Source organism: Canis lupus, chromosome 30, assembly GCF_003254725.2.
Source record: "Canis lupus dingo isolate Sandy chromosome 30, ASM325472v2, whole genome shotgun sequence".
NCBI classification, from domain to species: Eukaryota; Metazoa; Chordata; class Mammalia; order Carnivora; family Canidae; genus Canis; species Canis lupus.
Window position 1 is genome coordinate 8,642,942 of NC_064272.1, and position 18,018 is coordinate 8,660,959.

The window sequence follows — 18,018 nt, forward strand, 5'->3', positions numbered from 1 at the left end:
GTATTAACATTTTAACACTTTAGTTACAGTAATTTTTTTTTTTTTTTTTTTAGTTACAGTAATTTTTAATGATTGTCTACCACTTGTTAATGTTCCAGGGCAGGATTTGATGGATAGGTTTCCAAATCCCAGTTGATAATGAGTTGGTGTTAAAACAGATTTCTAGTGCATTTGTGAATCTCAAAGGGTCAGGAAAGAGATCACATCACTTAACAGAAATCTTTCTAAACTTTATAAATTTGCATTAAGGTAATTCAGGGGGAAAGATAATAGTAAAGGCCATATGCCAATTACCAGCAATCCCACTTTTAGGTATTTACCCAAGTGAAATAAAAACTTACACTTAGCTCAGTTGGTTAAGCATCTGACTCTTGATTTTAGCTCAGGTCATGATCTAAGAGTCCTGGGATCGAGCCCCACATTGGGCTCCACCCTTAGCAAGGAGTCTGCTTGAGGATTTTCTCTCCTCCTCCCTCTGGCACCACCCCTCACCCACCTGCTTGCACTATCTCACATGCACAATCTAAAATCTTTTTCTTTTTTTAAAATTTTATTTATTTATATGAGAGAGAGGGAAAGGGTGAAGCTGACTCCCCACCGAGGAGACACTTAACCAAGACACCCAGGTGCCCCTAAAATAAATCTTAAAAAACAACAACTTACATGCACACAAAAACCTGTATATGAACATGTAATTGCTCCCAAATGGAAACCCAAGTATTTTGCAACTGGTAAATAAAGTGTGATACATCCACACAATGGAATACTACTTAACAATAAAAAGGAACAAGCTGCTAATATGTGCTACAACATGGATGAATCTCAAATGCATTATGCTAAGTAAAAAAGCCAATCTCAAAGGTTACATACTATACAGTTCTATTTATATGTTATTCTGTAATAAGCAGATCTATCTATAGGGACATAAAACAGGTCTATGGTTGTCAGAGGATGGAGGGAGGGATATAAAGAGCACTAACTTCCTGGAAGTTAGCCTGAAGCTCATAAGAACACCCTTTTTTTGTATCACAACGGTAACTCCTATTAACCAAATGCAAATTACAGCAATATTTGTGGGGATGATGGAACTATCCTATATCTTAATTGTGGAAAGAGTTAAACTCTATGTATTTGTCAAATTCTTAGGATTTATACATAAGAAAAAATAAAATGCACTAAATTATACCTCAAGGTGTGTTTTTTTTTTTCACAAATTTATTTTTTAAAGATTTCATTTCTCACGGGAACCCTGGGTGGCGCAGCGGTTTAGCGCCTGCCTTTGGCCCAGGACCCGATCCTGGAGACCCGGGATCGAATCCCACGTCGGGCTCCTGGTGCATGGAGCCTGCTTCTCCCTCTGCCTATGCCTCTCTGCCTCTCTCTCTCTCTGTGTGTGACTATCATAAATAAATAAAAATAAAAAAAAAAGAAAAATTTCATTTCTCAGAGCATGCGTACATGAGTAAGGGGAGGGGCAGAGGGAGAGGGACAAGCAGACTCCCCACTGAGTGCAGAGCCCAATGTAGGGCTCAATCCCAGGGCCTGAGATCCTGACCTGAGTTAAAGTCAGATGCTGAACTGACTGAGCCATCCAGGTGCACCTGTTTTTTGGTTTTGTTTTTAAAGATTTTATTTTATTTTTTTTAAATATTTTTTTTCTTTATTTATTTATGATAGTCACACACAGAGAGAGAGAGACAGGCAGAGACACAGGCAGAGGGAGAAGCAGGCTCCATGCACCGGGAGCCCGACATGGGATTCGATCCCGGGTCTCCAGGATCGCACCCTGGGCCAAAGGCAGGCGCCAAACCACTGCGCCACCCAGGGATCCCCAAAGATTTTATTTTTAAGTAATCTCTATTCCCAACGTGGGGCTCAAACTCACATCCCAAGATCAAGAGATGTGCTCCACTGACTAAGCCAGTCAGGTGCCCCCTAAAGTTTTTAAAAGACAGTAAACACACACTTATTGCTGTAATTTGCATTTTGTCTATACGAGTTAATATTTTACAGTGAAAAAGTAGATGTTCTTATGATCTTCAGCCTTTTCAGGAAGTTGGTATGGTAGCTCTCATCAGTGCAATGAGAAGAGTAAAATTTCATGACTGCTTATGAAGAAGAGTGGGTCAGCTGTTAATCTGAGAAGGTCATATTCTCATTCTGGCCAGTCTATTCCTAAAATAGAAACTGGAAGAAGAAAACAGATACTTTGTAGGCAGTCTATTATTTTAAAATCCATCTTGGCACTTGACCTTTAATTGTAGAACACCATCATCATCAAGAAATAATACTACTAGTATTTATTAGTAGTAGTTTTCTCTTTTTTGGCAGAAGGGAAACATGTTTTAGACTGATAAACCATGACTGAATTTTGAGCTAGGGTTCTATCTGCCCTGACTTGAATCCTGGCTCTGTCATGTACTAGCTGTGTTACCCTGAGTAAATTTTTAACCTCTCCTGCTGCTTAATTTATCTTCAAATAGGGATGATGACAGTACATACTTTAAGATTGTCATGAAGAGGGCAGCCCTGGTGGCGCAGCGGTTTAGCACCACCTGCAGCCAGGGTGTGATCCTGTAGACCCGGGATCGAGTCCCGCATCGGGCTCCCTGCCATGGAGCCTGCTTCTCCCTCTGCCTGTGTCTCTGCCTCTTTCTGTGTGTCTCTATGAATGAATAAATAAAATCTTTTTTTTTAAAAAAAAAGATTGTCATGAAGATTAAATATTAGATATTTAGAAAAGTACCTGGTGCTTAGTAAGTACAGAATAATTTTGGTTTGGTAATGATACTACAGAGAGCAAGAACCAGAGAAATTTCCTTTTGTTGCATTTTTGAGTTACTGGACTAAGTTGATAAGAAATAACAGAAGAGGGCAGCCCTGGTGGCTTAGAGGTTTGGCGCCGCCTTCGGCCCAGGGTGTGATCCTGGAGACCCAGAATTGAGTCCCACGTTGGGCTCCCTGCATGGAGCCTGCTTCTCCCTCCGCCTGTGTCTCTGCTTCCCTCTCTGTGTCTCTCATGAATAAATAAATAAAATCTTAAAAAAAAAAAAATAAGTAACAGAAGAGAGGAACCATGTGAGAGCAAATTCTGGTTCTAGCCATAACTCTTAGTGGTACATCCCTCCCACTGTAATCTGTCATAAATCACCAGGAAAAAAAAATCTTGTAGTTTGTCAGCTTATTCAGAACAATCCCACAAATGCCAATTTTTTCCATGAATTACAATAAGAGGATGCTTGGAATATTAGTTAGACTTGTAAAAACAGTAAACAAATTACCTTTAAAAACATGGGTCTCATATCAGTTTCTAAGATTCAGTACTCCTGTAGCTGGAAATAGTGGAAATAGTGACAATTTGGGAGTAGCCTGCAGTTCACTTTTATAGTCATTTTTCCATTTCAGACATACATTTCCCATTAAGAAGAAAGGGACAGATTTTGAAAACATTTCTTTAGTGCTTAGGAATACTGGCAGTGTATCTGTGTGATAAAAGTCCCCGTGATGACGATTTTCAGTTGAAAGCACAGAGGTAGAAGAGACCTAGGTAAGGTGGGCATTTTGCTATACTTGAATGTTTTTTTCTTTGTTGAGCAAAACTCATGTGTCTGCTTCTGCCCTGTTAGGAGCTCTTGTCTCTGGCAAAGCGGAAGCGGAGTGACTCTGAGGAGAAGGAGCCGCCTGTGAGTCAGCCTGCAGCCTCCTCAGACTCTGAGACGTCCAACAGTGATGACGAGGTGGGTGTGGATGGGCTTGGCCCCAGGGACTGAGCAGTATTCGACGGTCCTGAGTTGGTGACTCCTGACAGCTTCTTTTCCTTAAACTGAGATGTTTCTGCCTGAGATCTACCAGAACTTCTTAGGGAAATAGAATTGTGTACGGAAAGCTCTTGAATTGTCACGTTTCGATGTGTGGTTAGTTACCTAGTGGGCCCCTCTGCAGGGCACTTGTGACTATTGTTTAGTTGCTTGTTTCCAGCCCTGTTGCAAAAGCAGAGGCACAACCTCTTAGCCTTCATCTCTGTTTTATTGGGGTTTTTTTTTTCATTGTTTTTATTCCACTTTCATGTTAGAAAAGAAATCCTGGAGGCCTTTAAGTGGCTCAGTCCTTTAGGCAGCAGACTCTTCATTTTGGCTCAGGTCATGATCTTAGGGCTGTGATTGAGCTCCCCCGGCTCTGAGCATGGAGCCTGCTTAGGATTCTCCCTCTGCCCTTTCCTCATTGTGCATGCACTCATTCTCTCCCTCTCTCAAAAAAAAAAAACAAAAAAAAACAAAAAAAAAAGGAAAAGGAAATTCTGTCAAGAATGCCATATATTGGGGCACCTGGCTGGCTCAGTCAGTTGAGTGTCTGACTCTTGGTTGCAGCTCAGGTCATGATCTCAGGGTTGTGAGATCGAGCCTCTTATCAGGTTCTGCATGCAGTAAGGAGTCTACTTGAAGATTCTCTCCCTCTGCTCCTCCCCCAACTTGCACATGAGGACTCTCTCAAATAAATAAATCTTTAAAAGAGAGAGAGGGCAGCCCAGGGCCTGATCCTGGAGACCCGGGATCGAGTCCTACGTCGGACTCCCTGCGTGGAGCATGCTTCTCCCTCTGCCTGTGTCTCTGCCTCTCTCTCTCTCTCTCTCTCTCTCTCATGAATAAATAAACAAAATCTTTTTTAAAAATAAAAAAATAAGAGAGAGAGAGAGAGAATACCATATGTTGGGGTGCCTGGCTGACTCAGTCAGTGGAGCATGTAACTCTTGATGTTAGGGTCCTCAGTTGAAGCCCCACATTGGGTATAGCTTAAAAAGTAAACAAAATATTTTTTTAATTAATTAATTTATTTATTTTAAAGATTTATCTATTTATTTATTTATTTTAAAGATTTATTTATTTATTTATGATAGGCATAGAGAGAAAGAGAGGCAGAGATACAGGAGGAGGGAGAAGCAGGCTCCATGCCGGGAACCTGACGTGGGACTCGATCCGGGGACTCCAGGATTGCGCCCTGGGCCAAAGGCAGGCGCCAAACCACTGAGCCACCCAGGGATCCCCTAAATAAAATATTTTTAAAAAGGAATGCCTGGGTGGCTCAATGGTTTAGCATCAACCTTCGGTCAGGGCGTGATTCCAGAGTCCTGGGATTGAGTCTCACATCGGGCTCCCTGCATGGAGCCTGCCTGCTTCTCCCTCTGCCTATGTCTCTGTCTCTGTCTGTCTGTCTCTCTCTCTCTCTCATGAATAAATGAAAAAATCTTTTTAAAAAATTAAAAAAAAAAAGAATGCCAAATGTTAGTGGGAAATATCTTAGCAAGACAAGAAGCTTTCTTTGGATAGATTGAATCAGCACCTTCAGAGTGGTAGTGGTAACTTTTAAGGAGGAAAATTCAGCTGTTTGTTTAAACCAAAGTGACTTTTCCAAACTGCTCACCACCAAACAAAACCCTGAAAGATCTAGAACCTTAGTGGAAGAGGGAATGAGGGAAAGGGCTTGAAGCCCTCCTACATGTTCCTCATTTGATTTAAAATACTTTTTTTCCTTTTAGTAATTTCCTAAAGAGAGGCTAGATACCACCGTTCTGTTGTATCTCATAGCCTGCAGTTGGGACGGGTGTGTGTGTATGTGTGTGTTTCGGAGCCCAGCATGGGGCTTGAACTCACAACCCTGAGATCAAGACCTGAGCTGAGATTGAGTTGGATGCTCAAGCGACTAAACCACTCAGGCACCCCTAGGTAAATATTTTTTTAACAGTATACTTATTTTGCTTTAAAGTTCCACTAAAGTCAAAAGTGTTTTTATTATAATGAAGTTTAATTAACAGCTAAAACAGTATTTACCAGTGCCCACATATGCAAATTAGGAATGATTGCATTCTGATTGACTGTAGTGAAGATTTTAATCGTAAGTAATTCAATAGGCCTGAAATTGCTTTCCACAGCAAGAGGTAGTGAACATAGGAGTTTTTTTCTTTTGTTTTGTTTATTTTTAATATACTATATTAACTAACTAGAGGAACCGTAATTCCTCTCAAACTGATAAAATGACTCAATCTGTTAGAAAAGTAGTGGGCTCAATGAAGTAATAGTTTGCTTTTTTGTTTTTCTTTTAAAAAAATGCATAGACAGGGCAGCCCGGGTGGCTCAGTGGTTTAGCGCCGCTTTCCGCCCAGGGCGTGATCCTGGAGACCCGGGATCAAGTCCCATGTCGGGCTCCCTGCATGGAGCCTGTTTCTCCCTCTGCCTGTGTCTCTGCCTCTCTCTCTTTCTGTCTCTCATGAATAATAAATAAATAAAATATTTTTTATTTTTTTTTATTTTTTTTTATTTTTTAAATTTATTTATGATAGTCACAGAGAGAGAGAGAGAGGCGCAGAGACATAGGCAGAGGGAGAAGCAGGCTCCATGCACCGGGAGCCCGATGTGGGATTCGATCCCGGATCTCCGGGATCACGCCCTGGGCCAAAGGCAGGCGCCGAACCGCTGCGCCACCCAGGGATCCCTAAAATATTTTTTTTTAAAAATGCATAGACAATATGGGAAAATCTTGAAGTAATTCCTTTCCCCACTATTCCTACACGAACTACTTTTATTTTTCATGTTTCCAAAGTTGGCTTCTGTGGGTTCCTTTGAAGTATTTGGTTCTCCATATTCCTGTTATTAGATCGGAGTCCTGGGTATACAGTTACTATAGGGATTCCCTTTATTATTTTTAGCTGCTTCTACCAGAAGGGCAGAGTATGTGTCAACCTAGTATTAGAGGAGTCCAAAACTTGTACCAGTGGAGATCCAGTTCTAAAAGCTTCTATGGCTTATGATTCCCTTTGTCACTCATAGCTACTTAACCAAGTCTAAATGTCCTCATCTTAGAATGCTACCCAACTGCTTATGTGCTTCTTAGAGAATAAGCTAACACATAAGCTGCACCCTGCTCAGTGGGGATGAGACTTGGAGTAACTTCCCCCCACAAGGTTCTTAGCTCTTACTGCTGCCTCTGGGTCCCAGGTCCACCTGCTACGTAGAGTTCTACTCCAGCCTCCTTCTCCCCACCTCCTGTTGGAATAGCAGCCTCTACAACATGGTTATTCTGAAAGGTGCCTCCTTGGTTTGTATTATCATATCAGTCTTTGGCCTAGGCTACTAGCTTAGCACAGATCACCTCAAAGCTCAGGTATTTCATTATTTTGGACAGTTAAGCAGGCTGTCCAAAAAGATTTAAATTTTTTTTAAAACCCTGAAAACTACTGGAGAACTCAGTGGTATAACATGAACTCAGATTTATGGCTGCCTTAAAGATATTCTAAGGATCGAGTCCCACATTGGGCTCCCTGCATGGAGCCTGCTTCTCCCTCTGCCTATGTCTCTGCCTCTCTCTGTGTCTCTCATGAATAAATAAATAAAATCTTAAAAAAAAAAAAAGAACTGAGTTAGAAGGCTAATGGGTAGTTTGTTAGAAGGAGAGAGACGCTCTGAGTTCAGAGCCAGAAGGTATCTAGCTAATTGATCAGGGGCAGGTGAAGAAGAGAGAGAAAAGATATTTCCTATGCAGAAAAAAGTGGGCACGTTGGACATAAAGTGTAAGGTTTAGGGAGGGAGGGAATGGTGGATATTTCATGTGTAGTATCTTTGCAGGGAGGAAAACCTAAATTTAATGAAAGAAAATATACTTGTGTATTATTATTCGTGAAGAGATTATTCTCAATGATATCTTGGGGGCACATGTAAAAATAAGATGCAGGACTCTTTCTGTAAGGTTTACATTGACCAAGCTTGGGAAATTGGAAAGCACATCTCAATAGTAGGTCTTTGTGCCATGGTGTGGCATTTTGGTGCTATCCCTTCCTGTCCCTGAAAGCATTTGATAGGAAAAGCATCACTAGGAGTGCATATAGGAGTGGCAGGGAGGAAAAATGATGAGGAGAGAGCTAGCTATTGCTCATTCACAAGATAGGGGGGTAAAAATGACCCAAACAAAAATGTCCATTTGTTAGGAAGAACAGAGTCCTAAACCAAGTGTTTCAGAATCCTTTTTTTTTTTTTTTTTAAGATTTTTATTTATTTTAGAGCAAGTAAATAGGGGGAAAGGGCAAAGGGGAGAGAGAGGGAGAGAGAGAATCTCAGGCAGACTCCCCGCCGAGTCCAGAGCCCTACATGGGGCTCGATCTCAGGACTCCAAGATCTTAACCTGAGCCAAAAACAAGAGTTGGACGCCTAACCAACTGAGCTACCCAGGCACCCTCAGAATCCTACTTAAAAACCTGGTGGGTCTAGGAGCCTGGCTGGTTCAGTTGGTGGAGCATGTGACTCTTGATCTCAGGGTTGTGAATTTGAGCCCCACATTAGGTGTAGAGATAACCTAAAAATAAAAAAATCTTTAAAAAAAAAAAAAAACCTCATGGAGCAGCCCGGGTGGCTCAGCGGTTTAATGCCACCTTCAGCCCAGGGCATGATTCTGGAGACCCGGGATCAAGTCCCACGTCAGGCTCCCTTCATGGAGCCTGCTTCTCCCTCTGCTTGTGTCTCTGCTTGTGTCTCTGTCTCTCTTTCTCTCTGTCTCTCTCAAGAATAAATAAATAAATAAAATCTTAAAAAAAAAAAACCAGGGTATATCTCAAAGAAACAGCTATGCTGAATAAGAAGAAAACCCCAATTTCCTTATTTGTTACTAGTAAAAATCACATTGAAAAAAACAAGAAAACCCTTTTTTTATTGTTCAAAATCAAATAAAACTGCCTTAGACAAAGTAAGGAAACTCCTGAATTATCTGATACCCTCTGCCTAAGCAAGAGTTATTTTTAAAAGTTTCCTGTATGGTCTTGTTTTCAGCATTTTTGATAAATAAAAGCAGTTGGCCCAGCCCTGTAGTTCAGTACTTGTCACACCTGTTTTTTCTTCCCTAGAACTTCTCCCTTTCTTTCTGGAGGCAATTATGCCCCCACTGCCTCTTTGAAGACTTTGCTCTTCTCTTGCTTTTCCCCCATTTCATTTGCTCTACTTTCTTTCTGAAGCTGCTGCTTTCTCTTTTTTTTCTTATCTGATCTTTCAGATTCTCTCACTTGGATCTAGTTGCACTCCTATTCCCACTCTGTTATCGCTTACTGGTTCCAGTATTTTTATTAATAGAACATTTTGAAAATGGGGCAGCCCCGGTGGCACAGCAGTTTAGCGCCGCCTGCAGCCCAGGGCGTGATCCTGGAGACCCGGGATCGAGTCCCACGTCGGGCTCCCTGCATGGAGCCCGCTTCTCCCCCTGCCTGTGTCTCTGCCTGTCTCTCTCTCTCTCCCTGAATGAATAAATAAATAAATCTTAAAAAAAAAAAAAGAACATTTTGAAAATGGTACAACTTTTCCTTATAAATTCATTTAATAACAACTTCTCTGGGAAGTCAACCTAGATATCCAAGAGCATTTTGTGATTGCTTTACCATACAGATAATACCTAATTAGCACAAGCTCTCAAGAAAGGCCTTCCCTGCTAAGCTAGTATTTCCCTGTGTGTATATTGGTTTAGTGGAGTTTTCATACACACTATACCTCTGGAACAAGATGTTCCACTTAGATGAATTACCCTAGTACTGAAACTAAGTCTTTAAAAATCTAGAAAATCACTATACTTGAAATTTTTTGATACGTATTATTATATATAGTTTTTCTTGCTGATTTAGTCATGATTATGAATGGCAGTTGCTTATATTGTGAAATAAGGACTTCCAGAATGTGTGGTAGTGCATTTTACATCTTTTCTTTCTCCTCTGTGAATGTAGGTAAGGAGTGGCTATTGTTCTCCTCTTTAAAATTAAAAAAAAAAAAATTTAATTTATTTCTTTGACAGAGAATGAGAAAGAGCACAAGCAGGCAGAGGGAAAGAGAGAAGCAGGCTTCCCACTGATCAGAGAGCCCAACTTGGGGCTTGTTCCTAGGACCCTGGTATCATGACCTGAGCCAAAGGTAGATGCTTAACCGACTGAGCTCTCAGGCACCCCTCTTCTCCTCTTTTGGTAGTCTCTCTACTCTCAGCTTCCTGCATCTGATCTGTGCTGGGGTCAGGAACCCAGGTGACCCGCTGTAGTTTAAGTCTGAATGCTCTGCTTTATATTTATGTATGTATGTATGTGTGTATGTATGTATGTCACAGAGACAGAGAGAGAGAGAGGCAGAGACACAGGCAGAGGGAGAAGCAGGCTCCATGTACTGGGAGCCTGATGTGGGATTCGATCCTGGGTCTCCAGGATCGCGCCCTGGGCCAAAGGCAGGCGCTAAACCTCTGCGCCACCCAGGGATCCCCTGAATGCTCTGCTTTAGTACTTGATTTTAGCAACAGCTATGTGGATTCCTTACAAGCCTTTTTTTTTTTTTTTTCTTTACATACTTCTTGGCTCTTGGCTATGTAGATAACAGACAGTAGCACTTGATTTACCTAGACACTATAAAATCTCATCATAAAAATTTGGAAAAATGGGGGCACCTTGGTGGCTCAGTGGTTGAGCGTCAGCCTTTCACTCAGGTTGTGATCCCAGGTTCCTGGGATTGAGTCCCGCATCAGGCTCATGTCGAGAAGCTTATTTCTGCCTCTGCCTATGTTTCTGACTCTCTCTCTCTGTCTCTCATGAATAAATAAATAAAATCTTAAAAAAAAAAAAAGAATTTAGAAAAATGAAGTGATTTTCATGGACCACTTGTTCAAACTTGTTTATATTCTGATACTTCCACCAAGCAGTGGAATGGAGGTACTGATTATCTTTTACATTTTTTTGTATGACTGCTGTTTCACTTTTGTTTTTTCTCCATAACTAGGCTGTAAGTTTTTGTGACTGAGTGTAGGGATTCTGTGTGTTTTCCAATTAAACATATGGGATGGGGTAACCCAGGTGGCCCAGTAGTGTAGCACTGCCTTCAGCCCAGGCATTGAGTCCCACGTCGGGCTCCCTGCATGGAGCCTGCTTCTCCCTCTGCCTGGGTCTCTGCCTCGCACTCTCTATGTGTTTCTCATTAATAAATAAGTAAAATTAAAAAAAAAACATATGGGATGTCTTAGAATACAGTAGTATCGTTTGTACTTTGATTAGTTACACAGTAGAAGGTAAAAGAAAGCTTTAGTTATCCTTCATATTCTTCATACCTTTCATACTCTTTAATATTCTGTTAAATTGCATTTATTCTTTAACTCTGCTGATCCTTCTCTACCTTCAGGAAAAAAACAAAACACCAAAATCAGGAACCATGTCTTCCCCCACACACCTCTTTGCTGGTCCCCGTCAAGGTCTAGAATAATGACTACAGAATCTTTTTGATAGTTGCTTTGACTTAGTATTCCACTCAGTTCATGAAGAATCCTACAACTTTAAAAATCCAAGAGGTCAGGGCAACTGGGTGGCTCAATGGGTTAAGCGTCTGCCTTTGGCTCGGGTCATGATCTTGGGGTCAAGCTCTCTGCCTCTCCCCCCAGCTTGTTCTCTCTCTCTCTCTCTCTCTCTCTATCTCAAATCAGTCAATCAATCAATCAATCCAAGGATTCATAGAGATCATCTGGACTCCCCTTTTTCAGATATTAAAACAGGCTTAAAGAGTTCCTTTTCCTATCATAAAATAGTATCCTATCTTTATATAGAATTTCATGGTTTCTGATGTGGTCTCTCTACTTCTCTTATTCTCTCTCCTTTGAGTCTCAAACTACCCTGATAGGTAGTCAAGGTAATATTACTATTCCTACTGTACAGATAAGGAAACACTCTCAGGTTAAGGGCTTGGGATGTATTCCAGTTCTTTTAACCCCTAAGTCTAGTGTGGTTTATCACTAACCCAGCTGTTCTTGAACCCTACTTAACTCGATGTATTTCATTTTACTTGTAAATTCATTTCAGAGTAACTGCCCTGCTGTGGATTCTATTCTGGATCCTGAGACCTAGAATATGATCTTCCTTGCCCATTAGACATAGAAGTTTCTTTGCTTTTCTGCCTCAAGATGTTCAAAATCCTGCATCTCAATGCTACCCAAGTCCAAAACAACCACTTGCCACCCCATGTTCCTGATCTGTCAGCTGAGTGCCAGTAAGGTCATCTGCTTCCCAGAGTAGGACCTGCTTACCCCACCCCCACACATTCAAGCTGGCACAGGGTTGTATAGTACTAACCCTCCTTGTATCATTAGATAATGCTGCCCATTATAGTATCTGTTACATCAGTGAGAGTCAAAGTGCTGATCTCTTTTAATTTAGTAGTTAAGATCACTTCTTTCCAGTCTCTGTTTGAGGTTTTCCGGACTACTTGTATACATGATGCTTCCCTGGTGATATGTGTGGGCCTGCCTCCACGTAGAAGGCCCAGGAGAGCAGGTAGTCATGTGTATGACAGTCCTGATGGGCAGCACATCCTTGGCGTCTCCCAGATTATTTTTGAACAGCTCTCACTGGGGGATACTCTGGCCTCTTTACTCAGATGCCCATCAGCAGGCGCTTATCTTCTCATTCTCACCTTCTGTATGGTACTTTTTAGGGCACTTTCAAGGTCACAGCAGAGCCTGCCTTTCAGTAGAGTCACAGTTCCCAAAACAATTTTAAGATGCTGGGTCAGGGGCACCTGGGGGGCTCAGTCAGTTAAGCATCCAACTCTTGGTTTCAACTCAGGTCAGGATCATATGGGTTGGCAGATCGAGCCCTACCTCTCAGGCTCCATACTCAGCGGGGCGTCTGCTTGAGGTACTCGCCCTCTGCCCCTCCCCCCATTTGTGAGTGCATGTGTGCTCATGCCCCCCCTTCTCTCTCTTTCTCTCTGTAAAATAAATCTTAAAAAAAAATGGGGCACCTGGGTGGCTCAGTGGTTGAGTTGTCTGCCTTTGGTTCAGGTCATGCTCCTGGGGTCCTGGGATTGAGTCCCACATCGAGCTTCCCACAAGGAGCCTGCTTTTCCCTCTGCCTATGTTTCTACCTCTCTCTGTGTCTCTTACGAATAAATAAATAAAAACTTTTAAAAAATAAAAATTAAATGCCAGGTCACTTCCTGTTACTCTCTGCTGGATGAGGAAAGCCTAAGAGCATCCCTTTAATTCTGTCCTTTACAAAAAAAAAAAAAAAAAAATCCTGTCCTTTACTTTTCAGACTCCATTTACTACCACACTCTGGCAATGAAAGAAGGATTCGTATACCTCTGTCTTAGGGTCAACAGAATAAGACTTTTGAATAAGACTTTTTCAGGGACAGGGAAACAACCTCTGAGCTCTGTAACTAGATTAAGGTATTTCTGTATTGATGTTGTCTGCCATAAGCTTTGACCCTGTCCTTTGTGATTTATCAGAGACTGTCATCTTGGGAGAAGAGATGTTGAGCAAATATTTCAAATAGGTGCTTAGACCAAAAACATTCAAGAACTTGTAGTTTGGGGCAGCCTGGGTGGCTTAGCGGTTTAGCGCCACCTTCGGCCCAGGGCATGATCGTGAAGACTCGGGATCAAGTCCCACGTCGGGCTCCCTTCATGGAGCCTGCTTCTCCCTCTGCCTGTGTCTCTGCCTCTCTCTCTCTCTCTCTCTCCCCCTCTCTCCCCCTCTCTCCCCCCGTCTCTCATGAATAAATAAATACAATCTTTAAAAAAATTGGGGGACCAGTCTCATTATTATTTATGTATTACTATTTAATGTAGAGAAAGACACTCAAATGAGTTCTAGTAATCTTCCAAAGATTTTTTTTTCCCCTGGAGAATAGACACAGGCAGAGGGAGAAGCAGGCTCCATGCAGGGAGCCCGATGCGGTACTCGATCCTGGGACTCCAGGACCACGCCCTGGGCCAAAGGCAGACACTAAACTGCTGAGCCACCCAGGGATCCCCTGGTCCCCAAATTTTAAGTGATTGTATATCTTTGGGTGGTAAAATACAAGTAATTTTTTTTAAGGTTTATTTACTTTAGAGAGAGAGAGCATGAGCACAAGTGGCAGAGGGAGAGGAAGAGAGAATTTCAAATAGACTATGTGCTGAGCATGGAAACCATTAGGGGGTTTGATCTCACAACCCTGAGATCACCACCTGAGCCAAAACCAAGAGTCTGAGGCTTAACCAACTGCACCACCCAGGTGCCCCCAAATGATTTTTTTTTAACTTTAAAAGTATTTTCCTATGTCTTCAAAGCTTCATATAAAGAGCATATATTGTTTTTAAAATTAGATGTTAAATTTAAATAAAGGTTTATCAAAAATAAGATACTTTTTTAGAAAGTAAATATACAAACGGCTTAAAACAGCTTCTCGGTACTAAAAGCCATATTTGGGCAGCCCCGGTGGCTCAGCGGTTTAGCGCCACCTGCAGCCCAAGGTGTGATCCTGGAGACCCGGGATCGAGTCCCACGTCGGGCTTCCTGCATGGAGCCTGCTTCTCCCTCTGCCTGTGTCTCTGCATCTCTCTCTCTCTGTGTGTCTATCATGAATAAATAAATAAAATCTTTAAAAAATAAAAGCCATATTCATAAGAATATGTATTTTTATTTTTTAATATTTATTCATTTTTATTTTAGAGCACAAGCCAGGGAAGGGGTAGAGGGAGAGAGAGAGAGAATCTCTAGTAGACTCCTCACTGAGCAAGGAGCCGATTGGAGCCCACTGTAGGGCTCAATCTCACAACCCTGAGATGATGACATGAGACCAAATCAAGTCAGTCCCTTAACTGACTAAGCCACCCATGTGTCCCAAGAATTTAGTATTTTTTAAAATAAAGTCACATATGGGGGAGGGGGGGAGCGGGGAATAAAAAAAAAAAAACTGAAGTCACATACATTATTATAATTCCCCCAAAACCCTGTCACATATAAGTGAAGCTGGTTGTTTACCAGGGGCATGACAGACTCTATTGAGTCCGGGTCATGGAAGATGAGGTCACTTTATTGTCTCATTTCTTTTGAGATTGTTGGAAGGAAAAAAATGAGAGTCCATTCCCACACTCAGATTTAACCAGGAAAACCCTTTTTAAGTCAAAACATTTTATTTTCTTCTATTTTTACTGTTATCTTTCCTCCTTTTACCCCAAGGGATAAACATCATAGACTACACATGAGTGATAGTTGCTAAGCTCAAGCAGTGGCAGATTGAAGCAGATAGAGGATAGAAGGATAAAGTGCTTCCTGACACCTCCTGAATTCAAATCACTTGTGGGACTTGATTTGATATTTGTCTTTTTTGCTCTCGTGAACACAGTTTTTCTTCTTCTAGGGAGTTCAGAATTGGCTCTGTTGCACATGATAAACATAAATCTGTAGACAGAAATAGACCTAGCCACTCTTAACACACATGTGACACTGGTAGCTTGACCTTTACCCTCTTGGCCTCTTCACATTCCCATTGGTAGAAGTACAAAGGGCCAAGAAAACACCTGTTTGGAAGAGGTTTAATAACCAGCCAATAAATATTGACTCCTTATTATGTTTGTAGTTGTGCTGTTTCTTATAACCAAAGCCAGTGCAAAGGGTGTTTTATACATTATTGCCTGTGGAAATATGTGTATTGTCAGCACAGGAAGTTGATACATTTTAGCTCAGTTGACAAAGAAATTGAACCTTTTGGCCTCTTTTGGATTTTTTCAAACTAACCTAAAAATTACCTTCCTTGAGTGATTAAAGTTTGATATGGTTGAAAAGTAGGCTTTAGAGGAGAAGCATTGGGATTCCTAAATAATGATCTAGGTGTTGAAATGTTTAGTTTGAGAGGTAAATTCACTTATAAAAAAAAAAGTTACTATTCACTCATTTAATATATCATTCTAAAACATGTGACCTTTTTTTTTTTTTTTTTTCCACTTTTCCCTTCTTCCTGACTCTTAAGTACAAAAATAAGTGGCAATTAAAATAACCAAGGGTTCGGGCAGCCCAGGTAGCTCAGCGGTTTAGCGCCGCCTTTGGCCCAGGGCGTGATCCTGGAGACCTGGGATCAGGTCCCCCATCGGTCTCCCTGCATGGAGCCTGCTTCTCTCTCTGCCTGTGTCTGCGTGCCTCTCTCTCTCTCTCTCTCATGAATAAATATATAAAATCTTAAAACACACACACACACACACACACACACACACACACACACAGGAAAAATAACTAAGGGTGCCTGGGTGGCTTAGTCAGTTAAGGAGTTAAGTGTCTGCCTTGGGCTCAGGTCAGGATCCCCAGGGTCCTGGAATGGAGCTCAGCAGGGAGTCTGCTTATCTCCCTTCTCTCTGTCCCTTCTGCTTACACATGCACACGCTGTGCATTCTCTCTTTCTCTCTCTCAAATAAATCTTTTTTAAAAATAAAGTAAATTAAAATGTGAAAAGGACTTTAATCCTTTGATTTTTCAATATTTTATTCTGGCAGACCCTTAAGGGCTCTTAAGAATAGCTCATAAGGAACATTTCTAAGATGAAAACCCTGCCAGAGCTATTCCTCTACCACCCTCAAAACCCTCCAAAATAAGTTTACTTCTGATCTTAACTATTGAGGTAGGAAATTAATTTATGATCACATTATACAAGAAGCAAAGACTTTGTATTTTTGTTAAATAGTAGATGTAGAAAGTTTCTGTTAATACCAGATCTATAATTCAATGTGATGCTGAAAAAATGAAGATGATTTTTTTGTAGTACATAAAATAAAGCTCCCAAGTAAGGTATGTAATAAAGCTCCCAAGTAATGTATGTAATGTATTTTTCACCTAAAATCAAGTATTTTTCACCTAAAATCATCCTCCTAAAATTGATGAGTTAAAATATCAAAGGAGGTGTGGTTCAAATAACCAAATAGAATTTAACAGCCTTTCCCCCCCCCCAAAGATTTGTTTATTTATTTGAGGAGGAGGAGGAGGGGCAGAAGAAGAGGTGGAGAGAGTCTTAAGCAGACTCCGTGTTGAGTGTGGAGCACAACACTGCGCTTGATCTCACGACCCTGAGATTGTGACCAGAACTGAAACCAAGAGTCAGATACTGCCCCATGAAGATACTGCCCATGCAGGCACCCCATTATAACCAAATAGTTTTTGTGAATTTTTAAAACAATCATATATAGTCTTTCATTTTTATAATTAAAGTGCTTGATAGAGACAATGTTACTGGCCTTGAGGTGACTATGTATTGCCTGCCTATTATTTGTTAACCCAAATTGCAAGCTCCTTATGTTTAGACATAGTATCTCCTGTTCATGATCCAATTTAAACATTATATTGTAGTGTTAAATATGCAGGTTAAAAAAAGAAAGAGGGCAGCCCGGGTGGCTTAGCGGTTTGGCGCCACCTTCGGCCCAGGGTGTGACCCTGGAGACCCAGGATTGAGTCCCACGTTGGGCTCCCTGCGTGGAGCCTGCTTCTCCCTCTGCCTGTGTCTGTGCCTCTCTCTCTCTCTCTCTGTGTGTCCCTCATGAATAAATAAATAAAATCTTGAAGAAAAAAAAAAGAGAGATACACATGTATATCTATTTAATAATCTTGTTTACACTCTGCTTCCATGCAGTTGGTACCAGTGCTACCATCCATGCCAGGAATTGACCTTCATCCTTCTCCCCCTATGCTTTCTACAGTTTTCTCCTGCTACCAAGCTTTATTCCCTGCCTTCCTGGGACCCACCCCAAAACTAAACTGTCTTCTGTGTGATGAAATCCAGATACACCAACCCCTAGCAATTACTGCCCTCTCTGCCCCCAGGAAACATTAGAAGCTGTGTTCTGTACCAACTGAGTTAATTAGCTCAGTTGATTTGCCATAAGGTTCATATGTTTTTCCATTGTGATGAAAAGTACATTATTTAAATTTTATGTTGATTATATCCATTATCTATTTACTGTCTCTAAGAAATTGCAAACTGAAAGTTAGGAAGTTTTTTTTTTTGTTTTTTTTTTGTTTTGTTTTGTTTTGTTTTGTTTTGTTTTTAAGTTAGGAAGTTTTAACCAAGGTTTCAAAAATCCATATCTTTCTTCATATAAAGTATTTTTATTTTGGTTTGAAAGCAGTAAAGACTCATAATCATTTTGATGAATATCAGGGACTCAACTCTTGACTTTTCCAGCTTTTCCCAATAAAATCCCTGTTTCAGTTTTCTTTCTTCTT

At 41.1% G+C, this 18,018-nt stretch overlaps 1 protein-coding gene across 1 annotated transcript in view; it reads left to right on the forward strand.

Moving 5' to 3' along the window:
• RTF1 (RTF1 homolog, Paf1/RNA polymerase II complex component) overlaps positions 1 to 18,018 on the forward strand; it is a 56,748-nt gene that overhangs the window by 11,543 nt on the left and 27,187 nt on the right. The window contains exon 2 of the mRNA XM_025473124.3: positions 3,627 to 3,737. Coding sequence (XP_025328909.3) covers positions 3,627 to 3,737 — 111 coding nt within the window. The remainder of the gene's footprint in view (positions 1 to 3,626; positions 3,738 to 18,018) is intronic.